At 35.3% G+C, this 23,663-nt stretch overlaps 1 protein-coding gene and 1 long non-coding RNA gene across 3 annotated transcripts; both read left to right on the forward strand.

Annotated features, from left to right (window-relative positions):
• The first annotated feature begins 8,246 nt into the window (after positions 1 to 8,246).
• Positions 8,247 to 13,846, forward strand: LOC130055153 (uncharacterized). Its single transcript, XR_008803424.1, has 3 exons — positions 8,247 to 8,310; positions 11,547 to 11,628; positions 12,880 to 13,846. It is a non-coding gene; the product is annotated as an uncharacterized LOC130055153 (long non-coding RNA).
• A 1,791-nt stretch (positions 13,847 to 15,637) lies between these two features.
• Positions 15,638 to 22,628, forward strand: LOC130055154 (sulfotransferase 1C2-like). 2 transcript variants are annotated; one of them, XR_008803425.1, is made up of 4 exons: positions 15,638 to 15,797; positions 15,986 to 16,086; positions 16,785 to 16,973; positions 20,715 to 22,628. XR_008803425.1 is itself a non-coding variant. In XM_056166752.1 (3 exons), the coding sequence occupies exons 1-3, from the start codon at positions 15,728 to 15,730 to the stop codon at positions 16,884 to 16,886; spliced, it is 273 nt and encodes a 90-aa protein (XP_056022727.1). In that variant the 5' UTR covers positions 15,678 to 15,727; the 3' UTR covers positions 16,887 to 16,914. The 2 variants fall into 2 exon arrangements, 1 of the variants encoding a protein (XP_056022727.1); XM_056166752.1 differs by lacking the exon at positions 20,715 to 22,628 and having other exon boundaries at positions 15,678 to 15,797; positions 16,785 to 16,914.
• The last annotated feature ends 1,035 nt before the right edge of the window (positions 22,629 to 23,663 follow it).

Here is a 23,663-nt window from a genome sequence, read left to right on the forward strand (position 1 = left end):
CTAATCAAACTTGGTAAAAATAATCCATGGATGAAGGGCATTCAGGTTTGTTCAAATTAAAGTCCATGCCACGATTAAAAGGGATATAGAAGCGTAGATGAGAAAAGCATACTTCCAAAACTTTATATCAGTATTGACCTAGGTTTGGGGGGGGGGGTGAGGTAATATGTAACATGTCGCAGGATGGGTCATTAGAGAGTTCAATGGTAGGATTAGCTTTCAAACAATGCTAAAATCACACGAAAAAATGATAAAGAAAACATTCTGACAAATAATAGGATGTTATAAATTTCTCGTGCATATAAATCAAGCACGTCTAATCGTTAATGTTTTGACGACAACCAACGAATTGATTTTGACATCACATTTGTAACTGTGTTCGTCTAATATCCCAAAAAACCAAGACGTGGAAAATTCTAAAAATAGGGGCAGATCCCCTAGAATGACGCGAATCTCCCAGTAATGAAAAACATACTCAAAATCACTTTGATAAATGGATTATCCCCAAGTGGTTAAATCACATTTCTTTTAGTGCTGTAGTTCATTTCTTCTTTTTTCATTACAGGTTACTAACAAATAAGTCGATGTTACAGGGGTTTCAACAGTCTCATTTAAAGTCAACATCTCACAAATTCTATGGTTGTTACAACCTGTCATTGGGTCAAATGCGGACATAGGTGTTTCATACCTATAGTTAGGCATCTCTTTACACACTGATTTTGACTACGGATTATTCCATTTACGTGAATTCTATATAAAAGACAGAACAGTGTCGTCCACTTCTGATTCATACTTAGATATTTTAATGAAAATAAATATTAAAATCAATATAAATAGATAAAATAATAATAAATATTACAATATATATTAACGGCAAACTAACAACTCAACTTTATGATAAGAGGGATGATTTTACCTTCTCTATCTTCAATTTCTCATGTTTTTGTAGTAATATTCCATTATCGCCTGCATTTGGTGTTTATATTTCAACTGATTTGACAAGAAATTGCTCTGCGTATGATCAGTTTTTGAATCGAAGCAGGTTACTGACAAACAAGTTGATGGTGCAGGGGTTCTAACAGTCTCGTTTGAAATCAGTATTTCGCAAATTCTATTGTCGTTATAACGATCTATTTTGCCAATACAACCTATCATTGGGTCATATGGTGTCTGATGTGTTTCATACCGATTGTTAGACCGCTCTTGGCACACTGATTTTGACTACAGATACCTACGTTTACCTGATCAAGATACAGGGCTCACGTCGGGTGTGACCGGTCGACAGGGGATGCTTACTCCTCCTGGGCACCTGATCCCACCTCTGGTTTATCTCCAGGGATCCGTGTTTACGCGACTCTGTATTTTGTATTGCTTATAGAAGTTATGAGATTGATCACTGTTTGTTATCTTCACTTTTCATCATTGTTTTGATTATAGACTATGCAATATTTATTACAGGTACGTACATGCGGTCGAAGGGGGGTGGGGGGTGGGGGGCCCACTTTATATTTCGTCATTTACAATTACATGCAAATAAAGCTATATATGTATATTGGGTGACTCCCCCTACTTTATTCGATTCTTGTGCTGAAGGCGGAGTAAAGTTTTGTAAAGTTATTTTTTCATGCAGTGAATGTACACTTGACGTTAAGAATATACTGACTCATGTATGGAAGGAAGAGCTCCCACCTCCACCCCCACAGGCATTTAAGAATTAATTTCAAGATTTGTGAAAATGCGATGTTTTTTAAAAATCAGGATGGTTTCTGCACTGGCTGTCCCCTTTTGAAAAAAAATGATTCTACACGCCCGTATTCAATTATTTACAAATTGAACTTTAAAACGGTTCCCCCCCCCCCCCCCCCATTTTTCAAGATGGAGCTTCACTGTTGACTGAGTCTATTTGATCGCTTGTTCCGTATTTTCCCTTCCAATATGCATAATTTGAACCAGCAGCTAAACCCAAACCAAAATGTATGTAAGAAAGGTAAACATTACATAAAACATACATACTAAAAGGAGCGGATCTAGAAATTTTTTAAAGGTTTGGATGGTACCCAAGTACTTTTTCCGCCCAGGAACAGTGAAAGGGGGGTGTTGAAGATGCTAAAAATATCCAATCACAGGTTGATACAACACCCCACCACCACCGCCACTAATTCACCACGGACTTTATTTACTTCTTGCTCACTATCATTTTCATCACTTAACTTAATTATGTAATCTGTTTCATTCTTTATGACAAATCAGGTGATTTTTACCAAGAATAAAAACTTTTGCAGAAATATGTGTAAGCTAATATTTTGTTTAATCTTCCATAGATAACAATCAATTTTAAATTAGCTACATGTATTAGACATTTAAATATCTATATAAGCCTATTTATACATTTTCCGTGTATGCGGATGTAGTTGGTGGTGGATTTTTAATTTTTTATATATTTTGCGTCATCTTTGATAAAACTGTTCATCGATTTTTCAAACAGTATAATTGCACGTATGCTAAATCTAAACAATGGGGACTTCTGAATATCTATCATAATCTGTTACATACAGATACATTATATGAATCTTTTTTCCATCATATGGACTTAGACATTGTTTTTCTAACAGCACCGTGTGACAATATCTGCAATGGAATGTCGACGACAGTTCTCATAGTTTTATGCAAATATATAATTTTATTATTTTCAATGCATCAACAAATGCATGTAAATAAAATCCCAATATTCATCCATGAAAATCCGACCTGATTTTTTCCCTAATGGCTGCAATTAAACAAAGCTAAAAAGGTCTAAAGTCTAGAGCAAGCTTCACAGAATAGAGCGTCTATGAAAATGCAGACGTCGCGCAATGTTCTTGACGTTTTCTACGCATTGTGACGTTATGTTATAAGACTCCTTTTGTCATACATTGGCTCATATTAGCTGACGGACTTCACCTCACATATGAAACAATATTAAAGGTGCAAGCAGTAACTCTGGAGCAAGTGTTTCGGAGTTTCTTGGCAAATGTTGTTAATTTTTAAGTATAAATATACCACAAGCTAAAACTTTTGTACAAACCTGTATGTAGAGGGTATACTAAAGTAGGACAAAGGCGATCACCAGTCACTTCAGTCATTTTATGCAAGGTAAGTCTTTGATAAAACATTGACACTCATCCATGTAAGAATAAGAATATGAAATGCATCACGAGTAGCACAAAATAGAATTTTTTTTATATACCGTACGGCATATTTTGTTTTTGTATCATAAAATTTTCTGTTCATATTGAATGTTGAGATTGATTATGAAGTAAATACTTATGGCTGTCACACTACCTACTTCGAAAGGAATTTTGAGTGGGGGATAAAATGAAAAAGACCGAGGCTAGAGTGTATGAAGTACACAGTAAAAATAACCGTAGATGACGTGGATTTTTAGATGACGTGGATTTTAAGTGTGATTTCTTGAAACCTCTCTATATATACAAGTACATATATTTGATAACATTTGGGAAATGTATTTCAGTATAAAATGCATGTTTAGCGATGAATCATCCAAAAATTACATTTAATTTGTTAAAAACCACTATGATTCGACGCACAAGTACACTGAAACTGGTATTAAAAAGATGCCGGGGTGGTCTCATTGACAATATCTTCGTAGTCTTTTGTGATTTGGTCTTCTGTCCCTTTATTAGCTGACCTGTTTTTATATTCGGATAGGGTAGATTGTCTTCAAATGCCTCTACACGAGAGAAAATGTCTCTTGCTTTGGTCTTCAACTCAACATTTAGATATATCAACGACGTTTTATTTATTAACAATAATCATTTTCATTAATATGTCTATTCAATGCAAGGTGAAGATAAACAGTGATCAATCTCATAACTCCTACAAGCAATACAATATAGATAGTTGGGCAAACACGGATCCCTGGACACACCAGAGGTGGGATCAGGTGCCTAGGAGGAGTAAGCATACCCTGTTGACCGGTCACACCCACCGTGAGCCCTATATCCTGATCAGGTAAACGGAGTTATCCGCAGTCAAAATCAGTGTGCCAAGAACGGCTTAACAATCGGTATGAAACACGTCAGACAGCATTTGACCCAATGCGAGGTTGTATTGACGAACTAGATCGTTATAACGACCATAAAATTTGCGAAATGCTGACTTCAATCGAGACTGTTGAAATCCCTGTACCATCAACTTGTTTGTCAGTAGCTTACCTCGATTTAAAAACTTACTATACCCAGAACAAGCTCTTGCATATCGAATCAGTTGAGATATATAAACACCATATGCAGGTGATAATGGAGTATTGCTACACAAATATGGGAAGTTAACGATGGAGAAGCTGAAATCATCCCGTTTGTCATACAGTTGAGTTGTCAGTTTGCCGTTAATGTCTGCTTTCAATACATCCCAGTGAACTCGAAATAAAAGTCACCATAAAGTCTTCCACATCTGCTTTGCACCTGGATATTTTATTTAAGTAAAAACTCAACTTGATGACTTCTCCATCGTCAACTTCCCATATTTATATAGCATTCTGCCTACAAGGCTTTCCTATTAACTGATAATGCGACCTTGACCTCTGACAAATAACCTTGCAAAACAATAGGCATCTTACTCTCATCAAGGTGATCAAATGTAAAAAGTTATGAGATGTTGGAGCTTACGTTTCATTTTGTATATTGCCCACAAGGTTAATACAGACAGACAGAAGACGTTATCTCATAGTACGTCCCGTCTTCGACGTATAAAAAGTAAGCAAACTTGATCGAGAACAATATTTATTCAGTAATGGATAAACCAGATATTTTTGCAAACTTTAGAATAAGTTTGCATCAATTAGCTATCGATTTTGACCGTTAACGCTATAATTATGTTGTCTTGCGTTTCCAACGGAAGACCTTATTGTTATGTTATGTTTTTTCGCTATCATTATCATTTTTCTTACAAATTTTGTGCATGCGATTTCTTGGATTAAGTAGATCTGCGTCAAAATTGGTTTGTTCAAATTTGAGAATATTTTGCAGTGGTATTTAAGAAATGAAACTTATAATTCTTTGTTTGATGCATGTATCAAACGAAACATTGGACGGAAAACTTCATCAATGCGCCTAGCGCATTGATGAAAAAGTTTTCCGTCCATTGTTTCGTTTGATACATGCATCAAACAAAGAATTATAAGTTTTATTTCTTATCAATTAATTATGTTTTTAAGATAGAAAAACAAATAGTTTCTCCCATCAAAAAGCTTGAATTAACGTTTCTGAAATGGTGCGTAGGAATACATATAGGTAAGAATGAAAACAACAAAACGGCATGGCTGTGCGTTCAGGTCAGGAACAGTTACTGTGCAGATTTAAATGGATTATACGCCAAATTAAAGGTGCAATGGTGAAATGCTGAATTAAATTTGAAGGAAGATAACAAGTGGTGACTGGATTTATGCTGCATCGTGTTGGAGGAGACGTTGAACACTGGTTGTGTCGTTGGAACGGTGGAATGCAATTCGGCTCCATTTCAATATCGAGGAAAAAGTTCAAAACGCACTCGTTGACTGAGCCCCATATAACGCAGTTCAATTTCATTAATATTTACCAGATCAGAAGTCGCCACTTGCTCCGTCATGTTATCGATCTCGTAAAGCAGACAATTCATACCGGGAACTCGTGCAATCTGTCTACTTCTACCAGTAAGTGGTCTACGTCATCAAGTTGACTATTCTGCCACGTCATCGCCTATGTATGTTGTTTCTCTAAATTAATTTGTATTTTATTCATATCTTTAGTTGTGCTTATTTTTGATAGCAATGAAAAACAAAAATCAAACAAATGCATTTCGTTATATATGCTTGTGTGGAAAATTCCGTTCTATAAATAGCGCTAAAATTAGAACGGGGAAGACGCATTCCAGAGAAAAGTAGTCCCGCGTGCTTAGTGCAGATAAATTCAAACGAAATTTTGGCAGAGAAATCAAACGAATTTTTCAACCAATCAGCATCGTTGATAAGTCATCACTTTAAAAGTTATTAAATGATATGTAGGACACGCAATATTTCTTTTATTATGACGTGTGTATCATATAACATCTCGTGCGCACAATAATTTTTATCTGGTATACACATGTTATATCGCACAAGACTAATATGATACTGCACGTTGGTAAATAGCAAATCATAAAAGCAGGAGTAATAAATAGAAAAGTATCTGATTATTATGTCTCTTTATCAATACAGTACATGAACATGAAGCTGATGTGATCAAACAGTTCTAGTCACCAAAAGAGTTAATCATACTATATAAAATCATATGAATACAGTATACTATTTAATAATAGCACTATATCTACCATTCCTTTTTCTTTTTATTTTGCACAATCTTTAAATGTCTTTTGAAAAAAGTCATGTTAATTCAAATGAATGATATGTGTTTTAAAAAAAAAATAATTTGTGTATGAAAATCGGATCTCAGATGACATAAAACTGCGAGAGTTTTATCTCCTCTTTCCTCTTTCCTAACTGACATTTTAATATTTCCCCTATAAAACCTATCAAACTCGTGTAACTATGATAGAAAGCTTCCTACGTTTCTCATTGGCTTAGTAAACTCCTAAAACTATTCGCACATTACTTTGGAAAATGTTTTAGTGAGCAGAGTAGCAAGATTCTTTTGACACATCTTAAGACTTTGCTGTCCATGTGATGTGATTTTAAAAGCTTATTAGAATGATTTGAAATTCATTTTCTCTGGTCTTCCTCCTATCTAAAGTGAGTTAAACCAATAATTGATTTCGATATGTCGATTTGATGCATGTATATCCAGGTGAACTCACACCACAGAGTCCTCCACATCTGCTTCATACTTAGTTATATTTTTGAAAATGGATTTGGTTCCAGTCTTTGGCACTCTGTTTTTCTTTTTAGTTCTTACAAGTTTATTGTTATTTCGGATTTCCAATATTTCGGTACCGTATAAGTTTTACATATTAACGGCAAACTAAAACTAAATTTTATGACGAACGCAATGATTTCAGCTTCTCCATCGTCAACCATATTTATAGCAATATCCCATTATCACCTTCATATGTAGCTGCAGAACTGTAGCTCTCTGAGAAAATATTTTGACATAACAGAGAGCTACAGATCCACCCCTTATAAAAACCTTCGATTTACGGTGCACAAAAAGCTGCGCACGGCTGAGGCTTTATATCGTTGTATTCTTGAGTTGCTGTCTCATTAATTTAATATCAAAAAATTCTTAACATATTTTCCTACTATACTTGTGTCTAAACATACCTTCAAATATTCATTAAAGCCCTATACGACCTGAAAACTCCAAGCTTCAAATGATTTCGTTTGTTGACGTAGCCATGTTAGGTATCCGGTCAATTCGAATCCCGGTTAATTTCCATACTTGCACAATAACGTCTAGATGTGAACTAATATCCCCATAAATATTTTAGCTAAATATCTTAAATAATATATCATCCCAGTGCCTTTAAATAATAATTATTCAAATAGCTAAACTCACGGCAATGCGGGTTTCATTAGTCTGGTCCGGTCTCCATCCCTGCCACACGAGTGTTAAGGACTTTTGTAGCATTTTCATGAATCAAGAGCTTATTTTACCTTTAGAAAAACTATATTTTTTAATTTCTTTAAATTATTCGTATTGATAATAAATGAAGAGCGAATACATAACATATAACGAATTTTATGAATAGATACCAACAATAACAGGGTTCGAATTTACCGGCTACCTAACATGGCTACGTCAACAAACGAAATCATGTTTTTCAGAGAGCTACAGTTCTGCAGCTACTTCATATGGTGTTTATATCTCTCAATTGATTCGATGTGCAAGAACTTGTTCTGCATATGATCAGTTTTCAAGTCGAGGCATGCTACTGACAAACAAGTTGATGTTACAGAGGTTTCAATAGTCTCGTTTCAAGTCAGTATTTGGCAAATTATATGGTCGTTATAATGATATAGTTTTAGTTTGACCCTGTTTGATTCGTTTCATATCAATTGTTAGACCGTTCTTAGCACATTTATTTTGACTACGGATTACTCCGTTTACCTGATCAAGATATATGGCTCACGGCGGGTGTGACCGGTTGACAGGGGATGTTTACTCCTCCTTGGTACCTGATCCCACCTCTGGTGTGTCAAGGGGTCCGTATTTGCCCAACTCTTTATTTTCTATTCCTTTTGGGAGTTATGAAATTGATCACTGTTCGTTTTCTTCAGTTTCCAGAGATAAGCCATCAACTGACTTCATGCATTCCACTTTGATGACTTTATATAGCAAGGTAATCCCATTGTGTTTTGAGTGGCATTCTTTCTTGAAACTTGTAATATATCTCTTTGGTCCCTGCTGTAGTAATTGATCTTAAGGTCAAAGTTCAACCTTTGAGTTAAAAAACTATGGAACGCAACTCATCGGCTTGAATTGAACGAGATAGTATGTCGTGTGCACGAAATGATAAGTTCTGTACACGAGATATTCAATAATAATTGTCAAATGCACGAGATGATAAGTGGTGTACACAAGATATTATGTCATGCGCACAAGATACTATATCGTGGACACAAGATAGTAAGTCCTGAGCACGACATACCCCTCTCCCCCGAATACTGAGTAAAATAATTGTTAAGATATCATGACAGAAGTTGTAAATTATGACAAGTCCTATTCGACGTTATGAAGTTATAGAGACAAGTCCCTTAAATAATGGACCGAGAGAGGTCAAAAGTATCAATAGCTAAAACGAATTTGATGAACGTTATTTGTCTTTACGTTCTGCAACAGCTAATGTGGTAATATGATCACTGATTATGTAATAAGGGACTTATTTGGGAATAATATATGAAAATTCTATGTTCTTTATCCTTTATACAAAAATTCCCTCTTTATAAAGCACCATAGGACATCAATTCCTCTTAATGTTATTCTGAACGATGTACCATCAGATTTTGTCTTATTTCCCTTTTTTAGGAATTCAGCAATCGGTCCCTAATTCCCAACTTCATGTACATGTGTCGAAAATGCAAATATTTTGTCAAACGTTATACAACAAAAATTGTAGATGATTAGGAGACCTATGTATTTAGCAATATCAAGTTTTAGGGGCCATTCCCTTCAATTGGGATTAAAGTAAAACTTATACTGTACCAATTTTGATGCACCAGATGCGCATTTCGACAAATAATGTCTCTTCAGTGATGCTCAACCGAAATGTTTGAAATCCGAAATGACAATGTTTTAGAGCTATTTTAGTGAGAAACAGTGTGCCAAAAAAAGTGGAGTCAAATTCGTCTAAGGATAAGAGCTATGCGTGAGGGAGATAATCCTTAATTTTGAAATGAATTTCTAAATTTTATAACAACAATTAAATTAAAGAGGGATTAAAAGCATATTCTCCTCATCTAAAAAACTGACATTAATTTCTTTAACATTATTAATGCAAAGTTGTTTATTTTGACGTTCTGCAATTGCTGATATCAGCAAAACAACAACTGATTACGTAAATAATGATTTATAGGGAAAATTGTAGGAGACTTTGATCACAACATTGTTCACAACGAGATCATGTTTAGTTATTTTTCTGTCTTCTTTTGTATGCTGATATATCCTCAGACTCAGAACCTAGACACGTTACTGAGATATACGCACTGTCTATGCAAGGATGAAATACCTGAATGTTAATTATTATTCTTCCAATTGAATAAACCGCTTTTGTCACGAATGAGTATGATGCAAAATCAATGACCAGAGAAAAAAATGTGTTAGACATAACATGTTGTAACATAAGTAACTAAAATTATAAAAATCCTGATTATGGTAGGGTAGTACAGTATTTCCTACTTAGCCTGTAAGACAAGTTTTGATTGGTAAACAACCCGGGTGTAAATGTCCGTACACCCTACAAGAGCTGGGGACACATAAACACAAATTAATGACGATTGTTCTATATAACATATTCGTCAAACTTCAATGTATTATGATCTGGTTTAAAATGGGTCTTCAGTACCCCTTGCTTGTCGTAAGAGACGACTAAACGGGACAAGTTCGTCGGATGAGACCGTACAAACCGAGGGTCCGTGTCACAGCATGTCTGACACGATAAAGATCCCTCTCTGTGCAAGGACTGTAAGCTCAGAGCATACGCCAATATTTTGCAGCCTTTAACCGGCAATGGTGACGTCTCCATGAGCGAAAAATTCTCGAGAGGGACGTTAAACAAAATACAATCAATCACTATACCATCAATGTATTACGAGGTTACGTTGTTTACCACGGCTTGTAAAAGGTGTAAAATATCTTACATGAATTTCTTTATTTTACTTTTAAATAAATATATGTCAGTGGGTTACAAAGGAAATAAATTTACGGCCTCAGGTTGGATGGAATACAATCCTGGGTAAATATCCAAACACCCTTGGTTTGACTTGAATACCTGATAAAATACCCATGGAAAATGTAAACAGAAACATGTAAAGATATCTCCTAATTTTGTATCATGTGCAATGTGTGTTTTAATTTACTGGGGGTTGGGGGGTGGTGGTTGGTTGGACGTTTTTTAAACGTTAACTTACCTGACTTATTGATGATATAAAGATTTTATCATTAGGAAATATTCATCATTTATAGATTATGGGTGGGTCCAATGATTAAATTAATTCCATAATTACATGTGAAAGCTGGAGATATCGAACAGTGATCAACCTCATAACTTCTATAAGCAATATAAAATAGATGTATACATTGTATTCTTATAGAATTAGATTTCAGATTACTGACAAATAAGTTAGGGGTTTCAGCCTGCTCACGTAAAGGGGCATGGACACGATTTAAGCTGAACTTTTTCAAATTCTATTTTTCCATTTTTAATGGTTATAATGCTTGACTATTGTATTTCTAATGGTCAGCAAAAATTGAAGGTCAGTTGTTGAGGTACATTGGGGATACAGAGTTCACAATTCTTTATCATGTAAAGAAGGATCGTGCCATGTTTGTGTTTACATAGGCTAAATATACTAGTAAAAGTTTCGTTTAAAGCACATTTCGTCAATTTACATATTAATTCTGAACACAATGAAATAGTTTCTAGTTTTTGGCACATCTCATTTTGTTTTAAACATACTATTTTCTATTAAGCAATCTATATGTACACAAAAACCTGGCACGGACCTTGTTTACATAACAAAGAATTGTGAGTACTGTATCTCACTTGTAACCCAACAATTGATATTCAAATTTTCGTTGACCATTAGAAAAACTTTTGAAATGATTAAGCTTTGTAAACAATAAAAATGGAAAAACGAAATTGGAAAATTTTCAGTTATAACGATCAAAACAAGCTGTCATTAGGTCCAAGGTTGTCTGACGTATTTCATATTGGTTGCTAGGCTGTTCTTTACATACTGAGTTTTATAATGATTACACCTCTGGTGTGTACAGGGTGTCCATGTTTGCCCTACTATTAATTTTGTATTCTCATCAGAATTATTCGCTATCTTTACTTTTTCATCATTAATATTACAGAGTCCATATCGGTAAACAATTTACCTCGTGCTTTTGATTCCTGTCAGATTGACCATGGACGGTGAAATTTCACAAGAGCTGGGTAAGTTTACCATCGACAAAATCCATAGTTAGGTAGGTACATGGTTGTTAAGATCCAGAAGAGGGTTCCAAGTATAACTGATAAGAACCACAGGAGTTAGCTAAACCAACCATTAATCCATGCAAGTATACTTAGAATCACCTAAATATAGAATAGGTCAGACAAAAGAAATTAGGTAGATATTATACCAATAGTAACATTCTCATGAGTTCGCTACTAATATACAGGACATGTCACTGGTAAAATCTACATAAATTTGCTAAACATGTCAAGATCCATAATAGTTACAGATATTGTTAACTATGCCACTTGTAAGATCATTAGAAGTTAGTTAAGCACATCCTTGGAAAGATCCACATTAGTGACCTCATACTGCATTGACAAGATCCTCAGATGTTAGTTAAGTTAGTATACCAATAATAAAAAGAAAAAAAACACAGGAGGTAACTTAATATGACAGTGGTACAATGTAAGTATGATCCATAGAAGGTACCTACATGTAAGTTCAAATTTTATAGATGACCAGAAGTTGGGTAAGTGAATACTTGGGCCACAGGTGTTAATTATACCATTAGTAAGATCCACAGGAGTTAATTATACAGTAAGTAAGATCCACAGGAGTTAATATATATATATATATATATATATATATATATATATATATATATATATGCATGCATAGCTATATATATATATACATGCATAGCTCTTATCCTTAGACGAATTTGATTCCAGTTTTTTTGGCACTTTGTTTTTACCTGAAATAGCTCTAACAAGTTTATTACTTTGGATTTCAAAAATTTCGGTTGAGGATCACTGAAGATACATTATTTGTCGAAATGCACATCTGGTGCATCAAAATTGGTACTGTGTAAGTTTTACGTTATGACCCCTGGGTCGAGGCCTCTGCTGGTGGACTGTTAGTTACCGAGGGTATCTACAGTCCAGTAGCTAAGTACTTCGTTACTAGCTTGAAAATACGGATGTATATTTAATTGCTGTGATAAAATTTAGAAATTCATTTCAAAATTAAGGATTATCTCCATCATGCAGAGCTCTTATCCTTAGACGAATTTGATTCCAGTTTTTGGCACTCTGTTATTTCCTAAAATAGCTCTTACACGTCTATTATTTCGGATTTCAAAAATTTCGGTTGAGCATCACTGAAGAGACATTATTTGTCTTTGTTGAAATGCGCATTCGGTGCATCAAAATTGGTACCGTATACGTTTTACATATATTCTGTTACAGGGAGTTTAGAGGGTGAGACAATAGTAGAAAGAAAATGCCCAGGCGGATGGTCATCCAAATACATCCTATTGCATGGACAATATAGACCACTGGACAACGTTCAGGGTCAAGAAATACTAGACCCAAGGTTTCATGTACCACAACTCCGCAATATGGAAATATTTGACGATGACATCGTGATCTATGCCTACCCTAAATGTGGTATGACAATCGTAGTTTTTAGAATTAAAGTCAGATTCACATGAATGTATGCAGACCACCTCTTCGTCCATTATTCTTTAACATATTAATATTAAATATAACAGTTGACATGTATGCTTTATTCGAAGATGGACATTTGCAAGTGAAGTTTTTATAAAAATAAAATGGGCTAACCTGAAACCTGCAATGCTGACTCCTCCTAATTCCTCTGGTGTGTCGAGGGGTCCCAGTTTGCTCCAATCTCAATTTTGTACTCTTTATAGAGTGGCATTAATTCCATTTTTGTTAATCGTACTGATACTTTAACTGCCCTTTCAAAACATGAAAACCTTCAAAACCATGCTTCTGTTTTAGACACATTTAATATCCCAGTCAATGGGTCGGATGGATATGAATTACGTACCTATACTGGATTCCTTAACTTCATAAAACCTTCCAAACAAAGATACATTGCTGGATCCGTTAAATGTTCTACCAAGCCTCTATCTTTGCTCCTCATGAAAATATTAACAGCTGTGAAGAAGAAACTTTAAAGGTACTGTGATATTACATATGTCAGAAGTGGTGTAAATCAAATGTGAATTCTAAAAAAAAAGTCTAAAGAACTTTTAGTAAACTTGAAATCGCAGAACGTTTCTCAAATCAACAACATCATAGCGTATGCCTTTTCAACACTTTAGAACACCATTTCTCACAATAAATCAAAGACTAGACTTTTTGACATCATAGACAGTTGCTTCTTCAACAGAAATGGAAAGCGGAAATGTTCATATCTAGGGATCAGTAATCCAAACATTCTTTTTTAAACATATTTCTGATTCCACGCACAAATGCTCTGAAGTTGAAATGAAATATATGCTGGAGGTCCTCATTGACAATATTTTCGTATTCATTGGTGATCAGGTCTTCCAACACTCTGTTTGAATTCCCATGGGCACGAATGGTGTTCCTTTGTCAGCTGACCTGTTTTTATATTCTTATGAAGCAGAATTTATCCAAAAACGTCTACGTGAGAAGTAAAAATTTCTAGAGACATTTAGATATACATGTATCGACGACGTTTTCTCTATTAACAATAATAATTTCCCTTCATATGTCGATTCGATATATTCCAGTGAACTCGAAATAAAAGATACCACAGAGTCTCCCACTTAGATGTTTGATATATATATAAATGTTCATCACGAACATAGTGACAACTCAACTTCATGACACACAGGATAACTGAGCTCCTCCATCGTAAACTTCCCATATTCATGTAGCAATATTCCATTATCTCCTACATGTGGTGTTCATGTCTCTTAGCTTGTTCTACGTATGTTTTTTTCTAAATCGAGGCAGGCTAATGACAAATAAGTTCATGTTACATGGGTTTTAGATGTCTCGTTCAAATTCAGCAATTCGAGTATTTCATGGTCGTTATAACGAGCTAGTTTGTCAATACAACCTATCACTGGGTTAAATGCTGTCTGACGTGTTGTTGTGCTGTTCTTTACACACTGATTTTGACTGCGGGTTGCTCCCTTTACTTGAACGACATATAGGGCTGATAGTGGATATGACCAGTCAGAAAGGGATACTGGTAAGTCCAGGAGGTCCATCTTTTGCTCAATTCTTAATTCTGTATTTCTTATAGGAGTTCTTAGATTGATCACCATTCGTTATCTTCACCTTTTCTAAACTGACGTGATACGCGAAAACATGCTTTTTGTATAATCAATTGTTAAACCGAGGAAGACATCTGATAAATGATTGATGATACACGGCTTTCAATAGTCTTGTTTATGTGTGATAATGCCTTGGATTTTAATTTTGTATTACCCTTTCTTTGTTTTGTATTTTACATCTTTTTCGAAAATTTTCATTCATATAGAGACAGCACCTAATTTAGGTGAAGTGTGACAAAATTTGACAAATGCATTATCAAAATCAAAGATCATGGGTTTCATGTGGCTCATAGATCGGGTCCAGAAGCTACCGATTCCAAATAGATCGCACTCATCACTCATCTACCGCGTACGATATTGTACATGTATGTTCCTTAACAAATTGTTGAATTCGGACCCCACTAGGAAAGAAGATTTGACTACTTAACAACTACCCACATTGCTTATGACCCATCCGTCTGCTTTGGCAGCTGCATAGAAACTCCTTGACCGTTGCTTTTCAGAAATTATGGCTGCACCTGATAGGACACGTGTTAGAAGTAAAAATCGCAAACGCTGAAGATCGCTTTAAACACAAGTCCAGAAGATATCACAGTTATTACTACGAACTTCCCAATGTTACTTGTTATCTTTTTGAATAGTTTTACATAATGAATGAATACCTTTCTCTTACAGTAATCTTTTTAACTCGCATCAGTTCGTTGAAATAGTATTCCGATACTTGTACAGGGACTCACTGGGTTTGGGAAATGATTTCAATGATTCATAGAGGGAAAGCTGAATATGACAAACGTCCAAAAGAAGTTGCGATGATGGAATTTCAATCTGTGGAAAATTTATCTGAAGAAATAAGACCCAGAGTGTTCAATACACACTTTTTTCCTAACCAGGTACCAACAGTATCATTGGAGGGGAAAGGGAAGAATTTGTTTTTGCTACGAAATCCCAAAGATGTCTTCGTGTCCTACTATTACCATATAATGAATAGAAAGGTTTTAGGTGCACGGATGAGCTGGGATGATTACATGTACTTGGTAATTAACTATGGAGGTAAGAGAACAAAGCTTTTGATATGTTGTACATGTAATAATTAACATACCGTCCACAATAAAAGGCAAACACTAGTATGAGGGCATTTAAAGAATATCAATTTTCAAAAAAGAAAAAAAGCAACATTTGTTGTTTAAGATTAATAAAGTTTTTAAAAAGTTTTGAAAATGAAATGTATATTTTTTCAGGAAGTAGATATGATTGGTATGAATACACCAACGAATGGGAGAAAGAAATGAACAAGAAGAAGACGAATTACTTATGTCTATACTACGAGGAAATAAAGAAGGTTAATTCTTGAAATAAATATAATTTATATCTGTAATGGTCATCCAGAGTATCAAACACGTTATCATTGTATGATAATTATGAAAATGGGAATATAGCTAACAGTCATCAGTTTTATAAATTAAAAACAAATGAGAATAGACCAAACCACCACTCACAAGGCATATATTGTGAAAAATATAACCTGGAGTCAGAGAAGATTACAGTCCCCCGCATACTTAAGATTTGTCCTGTTCCGATTATTTTCTGTTTCCCAAATTCGTATGTTTATCTGGAAAGAGAAACAATTTGAGAAGTAGTCGTAAGTCTGATTTTCATCTGTATCTGAAACAGATCGTTAGAGTATGAACTGTGTTTTTAAAAGTAAATTGACCGGCCCATAAAGATGTATTCTGGCAGATGGTGAAGTTGTTGATAGACAGAGCAAGTAAAGATGATCAAAACATTTGTAGTATCGGAGAAGCAATGTATGTGTTACTAGTTTCGGAACATCCCTCATATAATACAGCATCATAGCAGTATAATTACAATCATTGTTAATTAAACGTTTACTATAGTAAAAAATGTCAAAGTTGTATTTACAATGAAAAACTATAGTTTGCTATTGGATTGTTTTGTTTGTGTTATATTAAGATTATTCATGATATAAATCAGAACAATTTGTATGAAATATACTCATTAATTTTCTTTTACTTGTAGAACCCCCTTGCAACTGTCAAGTCCATTGCAGAATATCTCGGAATTTCTTGTTCGGAAACCTTAGCGAAGAAATCGTTCACAAATGTAAACTTGAAAACATGAGATCCGCCAATAAAAATAAATATGACGACAGAGGTCAGAGTGGTTCAAACCCGAATATGTATGATCCGGATAGAATGTACAGAAAAGGTTGGTAGTCGTTTTGATAAAGATTACACCTATGTCATTTCTGTGAAAAGGTTGATTTGGATAACGACGTTTTTCATGTCTAATCGCAGTTCTTGCAAAACTTCGTTTAATTATCAAAGAAGATTAAAGTACATCCCTAAGCTATATCCAGTTATATAACTCTATGGTGATGCGATACATCGTGTTTTCCCCAATTGGAAACGGTATCAGGACAACTCGCCCCCCAAGACAACTCGCCCCTCATCGGGACAACTCGCCCTCAAGACAACTCGCCCTCTCTCTTGAGATATCTCGCTCCTTCATATCATACATGTTTACAATTATTATTTTTGGTTTAAATCCAAGAGGTGTTTTAGCAGAAATTAATGAATTTCTTATAGATAGTATATACATCACAGACAATAAGACGTGTTCACATAAACACCGAACTTCGTGTCTTTTTATGCAAGATGAAAGATTTTAGTGAAAATCCAGTGTTTGGGTTCAGTAAATTCATCATCACTTTTATATACATGTAAAATATATAATTTCAGCGGAAACAAGTTAGCGTTTGGTATAGGGAGAGTATTAGCTTGTTCTACAGCTGACGTAGTATAATTATCAATAATCTGCGTCTGTTGTTAAATCTAATTGTTTGATTTCCCCCAAGCTGTTATAAATTTACTTCAAAGGTTATGAGGTACTCATCATCAGAGTTCTTTACACTTTGAAATCGCGGCGTAAAAAGAATCAGTATAGCAAAGCCGTTATAAAATTTCTAAAATGGGAATTTCATTATTTTTCAACGGGAATTAGTTGAGAAACGCATTAAAAGATAATTACATGTATCAGAATATTCATGCTTCACCTTTACACTTATGTATGCTATATCGATACCCCCCCCCCCAAACCCCCAAAATTTCTCAGTATTGGAGACATTTAATCAATTACCTGAAGATCAGTAAATATAATTTTCCTTGCCAATTGATTTATGAAAACTATAACTTTTTCTGAAATACAATAATCAAATCTGTGTATAATTCTATTAGAATTTACCATTCGTGTTAAAGTATGAAATAAAAAGACGTATCTTTAATGGGTTAAAAGTGTAAATATCACACACACGAAATAAAAATAAAATGAGATAATATATTTATATATAATATTGGGGGCAAGTTGTCTCAAGAGAAGGGGGCGACTTGTCCTGAGAGAGGGCGAGTTGTCCTAAGAGGGGGCGAGTTGTCTTGAGGGCGAGTTGTCTTGGGGGCGAGTAGTCACACGTACTAATCCAACGTATAACCAGAAACGGAATTCTTCCGAATTGATTGCAGAAGAAGATTAGTAGAATTTTTTAGGATTCCAATACATTGATTGTTGTTTTAATTTTTCCCTTATATTGAGACTTAACAAGCTGTAGGTAAATTACCACAAATTTAGACCTATGCTTTGCGCTGAGAACACATATTTACGAATCCCGTGGGAATCCGGGTTAGAATTGGTCCTCAACACCCCTTGTTTGTCGTAAGAGGCGACTAAATGGGGCGGTCCTTCGGATGAAACCGCAAAAACCGAGATCCCGTGTCACAGCAGGTGTGTCATGATAAAGATCCCTCCCTGCTCAATGCCCATAAGTGCCGAACATATACCTACATTTTGCAGCCCTTCACCGGCAATGATGACTTCTCCATATCAGTGAAAAATTCTCGAGAGGGACGTTAAACAATATACAATCAATCAACATATTTACGAAAGTTCGTAGACGTAAATATAGACGTAACGTACGTGTGAGACGGCATTCAAAGACTATAAACTCTGTAAAGACTAGACTGTTTGACATCATAGACAGTTGTTTCTTTAACAAAAATGGAAAAAGGAAATGATCAATCAAAAAACCTGCTTTGTTAACACTAATCTGATTCTACACAAAAATACTCTGGATTTGAAATAAAAAATATGCCGGGGTTCCTTATTGACAATATCTTAGTAGTCTTTGGAGAACAGGTCTTCCCATAGTCTGTTGGACTTCCCATGGACAAGAATGTGCTCGTTTGTTAGCTGACCTGTTTTTATATTCATATGAAGCAGAGTGTATCGAAAAGTTTCTGCATGAGAAGAAAAAAAATTCTTGCCGTGGCCGTGAACTCGGCATTTAGCTATATCAACAACGTTTTATCTATGAACAATAATCATTTTCATCCATATGTCTATTCGATATATCCATGTAAACTCAAAATAAAAGATACCACAGAGTCCTCCACGTCTGTTTCATAATTAGATATTTTAAGAAAAAGATTTTAAAAGAATCCATATTAAGAAAAATAGATTTTAAAAGAAACCATCTTAACTTTAGTATTTCTTCATTACAACTTCCCATTGTAATGAGATTGGTCCTTCTTTCCAAAACATAAATAAATGAATACTCTTCAACCAAGAATGCTTTGTGGTAAGTGTCATTTAGGATATACGAAACGTTTCTCAATAATATATATTTTTATCCTGACATTTCAGATACAATTCAGTTGCATTCTGTCTTTTTTCTACAAAACCGTCCTGGGCTATATTCTCAGGTTTATTTTAGAGTTAGCATATTTTGATAGTTCCTGGTTGTTGCAAGTAAAAATGTATAGATGTATAGATGTAACAATATTACAGTAAGTTGTTAATTGTAAATACATCAATATATACATTTAAATTGTTAACATCAGCTATCATAACGCGTTCTTTGCATACAAGACATTAATCATTAAATACAAAATGTTCCCTTTTGTTTATTCCGAATGGTACATAGGTATTCAATTTTTTCTTCCTTAAATATTCTCTAAAACGACGATAAATGTCATCTTTGTAAATATTTTCAATTCCTATTATAAAATAATCGTTATTACTATGAGAATATGTATAGAAATATATAGCAACAGGGTCATCAGTTTCTCATTTAATAAATTACAAATTCAAAACATGCCTTTTGTATAAAGTTACCCCAGTTTCTCCCACATCTACAATTTTCTTGCATCTTTTGCAAAACACTCTATAAACTACATTACTGGATTTACAATTGATATAATTTTTGATATGATATTTGTTACCTCTGCGGTCCTCAAATTGATTAGTTTTAATGACATATTGACATAGAATACACTTTTTAACAACACACGGCTCGCTTGAATTTTCTTTAAAAAAAAAAATAGATTTGTTTTTCCCTAAAATAGCTCTTACAGGTTTATTATTTCGGATTTCAAAAAATTCGGTTGAGCATCAATGCGCATCTGGTGCATCAAAATTGGTACCATATAAGTTTTACATTATTGTGTTTCTTATGTCTGAATGTCCATTATCACCTGCATATGGTGTTTACATCTCACAACTGATTCTATACGCAAGAGTTTGTTCTGCGTATGGTCAGTTTTTAAATCGAAACAGGCTACTGACAAAGAAGTTGATGATGCATGGGTTCCAACAGTCTCGTTTAAAATCAGCATTGCGCAAATTCTATGGTCGTTATAACGATCTAGTTTGCCAATACAATCTAGCATTGTGTCAAATGCTGTCTGAGGTGTTTTATGCCGATTGCTAGGTCGTTCTTTTTTAATAAATTATGCCCCATAAGAATTAAAAACAAAACTGGTAGGCTAATAAACTCGCATGATTCATGTATATGGAAATTTAAAAGGAAATGAAAACAGTAATATTCCATTTATTTGAAGAAATACTGTTCAAAAGATTGCAATGTTTAATCTCACATTTTTAAACGTTGTTTTGTAGGAGAAGTGGGGGACTGGAAGAACCACTTTACCGTGACTCATAGCGAGGAATTTGATCAAGTTTATCACAAAAAGATGGCAGAATCATCCTTAGATTTCGTCTTTGAATAAGTTTCTTCCCGATATTTTTGACAATAACCCAGACCCCAGATATTTGCATTAAACTACTTTATATACTACTCAAAATTTGATAAGGATCACTAGGTTATATGTGTGTAATTTACCACTAACATAACAAAAGACATGAATTTGACTCAGAAACGTGTTTACTCAGGTTATGAATGAAAATTCATGAACGGCATGAACTTTTATCAATACGAAATGCTTGAAATCTGATAACAACACCAAAAGGCATTTCATTACAAAAAGTTAACAGCAAACCAGAGAAAGAATTACACAGTTTTTGGGAATAGTCCATCATTACACTTAGTCGATGAAGTGTCAATACCGGGTATGGCCTCCCCTTGCATCAATGACGGCTTGACAACGTCGAGCCATGCTGTCAATAAGCACCCGGATGTTTCCAATGGGAAGTTTGTTCCACTCTTCCACGAGGGCGTTTCCGAGCTCTGACAAAGTCGTGGGTTGTGCCGTACGACGTGAAAGGGCAACCTGCAGCATGTTCCATACATGCTCAATCGGGTTCAAGTCCGTCGAGCGCGCTGGCCAGTCAATACGGACAATTGTCTCCTGCTGAAGGTACTGCTACACCACCCTGGCGCGATGAGGACGGGCGTTATTATCCATCAGGATGATCTCAGAGCCAACAGCACCAGCGTAGGATCTGAGGTAAACATCGAGGATCTCATCCCGGTACCTCACCCCCGTCATTGTTCCTCTCTCCAGGATATGAAGATCTGTTCTTCCATCCCTGCTGATTCCACCCCAGACCATGATAGAACCACCACCATAACGGTCATATTCACTGATGTTGGCATCATGGAAACCACACTCGGTGCCTCCTGTCTGTAAAGTCCAAACAATACCTGGACTCATCGGTGAACAGAACATGAACCCAATTGTTCTGTGTCCAAGCGACATGATCTTCAGCCCACTCCAATCGCTCCCGCCGGTGTCGAACAGTCAGAGGGACTCGAACACATGTCCTTCTCGAGTTGAAACCTGCATTGTGAAGCCGATTCCGTATAGTCTGATTGGACACATTCACCCCCGAGGCGTTCAGGAGGTCGTTACGTAGGCTGGTTGCTGTCCAGAAGGGATGGCGTCGTGCCTGAAGAGCCACAAAATGATCTTGACGTTGGGTTCTCGACCTCTGACGACCATCCCCATGTCGGTGTGCTGCTGTACCAAAAGTTTACTGTCGGTTCCAAGCCCTGTTTACAACGCTCGGGCTGACATTTAGTGTATTTGCAACGTCACGTTGTGAATAGCCAGCGTCAAGCATTCCAATACATCTGCCCAGTTGTTCTGTCGTCAGGCGACGCCTTACACGTTGAGGGGGCATTGTGTTGATAAACGTAGTGTAAACACTCAAGTGAGTTTGAAATTTTAGAAAGAATCAGACACCGATGCCTGAGTGAAAATCGTGCAATGGTAGCAAAAGCATAAACTGTGATGAGAAACGCATTTCCTATGGCATGAAATATACGTGTAAGTTTGTTGAAAACGTTTTTGATTTCACTTGGACACAATATTGCCAGTTATGCAGTTATTAATTTTTTAAACAGAAAAATATCTATGATCTTTATCAAATTTTGAGTAGTATATTTTATTTCTATTTTCATCCACTGTTGATAAGGTAACTGCTTTAATCAGATGAAGAGTAGCACATCATGAAAGTTAAACAGAATTCCAATGATTGTTATCAATGATCTAATGTACATCAATTCCAATGTACAATTATTCATTCATCGAGAAAACTTGCATATGCTATATAATAAAACTTGTTTTAATTGTCTAGATCTTTAATGAAATGACCTTTAAATTCCATACAGCATGCATAATGCATATTTCTCTGTCAGCCTTTAGCTTTTCATATACACTGTATTACGAAAAAAAATCTACTAATTCTTTTTAGGGTCATAAATTTCACCTTAGGTTTCATTGGTTCTGTTTCAATCGTTTTCCCCGCTGTATCTTTTCGGTTTCAACATACCGGTACATGTAAGAACTTTCACATTATATAAATTGATCGCAAATGAGGCAAACCTTTTACATCAAAAGTGAAGATAACGAAAACTGATCTATCTCATTACTCCTATAAGCAATACAAAATAGAGAGCCGGGCAAACACGAATCCCTAGATATACCAGAGGCGGGATAAGGTACCCAGGAGCAGCAGGCATCCCCTGTCGACCTCTCACACTCACCGTGAGCCCTATATATTGATCAGGTAAACGGACCCTTACCAAAATGTAAAGTTTGCTGCAAATTTGCCGAAAGTTTGCGGCAAACAAATCAGTGTGCCAGAGCTATTTGCCAGAAGTGTACAGCTTATGCCTCTAGCGGCATACAGTGTGCCACTAGCAGTACAGTGTGCCACTCGTGGCACAGTGTGCCAGAAGTGCACCACAACTTTTCCTAAATGAAACAGTGTGCCAGAAGTGCACCACAACTTTTTCTTTGGTATTCAGAATCGTGTGCCAGAAGTTCACAACTTTTTTCTTAAAATTTTAGAACTGAAACAGCAAGGGCGCCAAAGTTCACGACTTTTTCTTGAATATTTAGAATAAAAGAACCATTTCAATTTATCCATCACAACATTTTCTATAATGTTCTTGAACAATTTTGGGAAATGAATTTAATCTGTTCTAGCTGATTAATTAATTGTTTATAATATCTCAGTTGAACTTAATTATTAAAGATACCGGTAAATCTACAAAATTTTGAATTCTTGGAATGCTCACAAGAAGTATGAAGAATTTTTATTTAAGGTTATACATGTATGTATGTACCATGAATTCATGATTATTTAGAATTTAGAACTTTT

This window comes from Ostrea edulis, chromosome 5 (assembly GCF_947568905.1).
Source record: "Ostrea edulis chromosome 5, xbOstEdul1.1, whole genome shotgun sequence".
Classification (NCBI taxonomy): domain Eukaryota; kingdom Metazoa; phylum Mollusca; class Bivalvia; order Ostreida; family Ostreidae; genus Ostrea; species Ostrea edulis.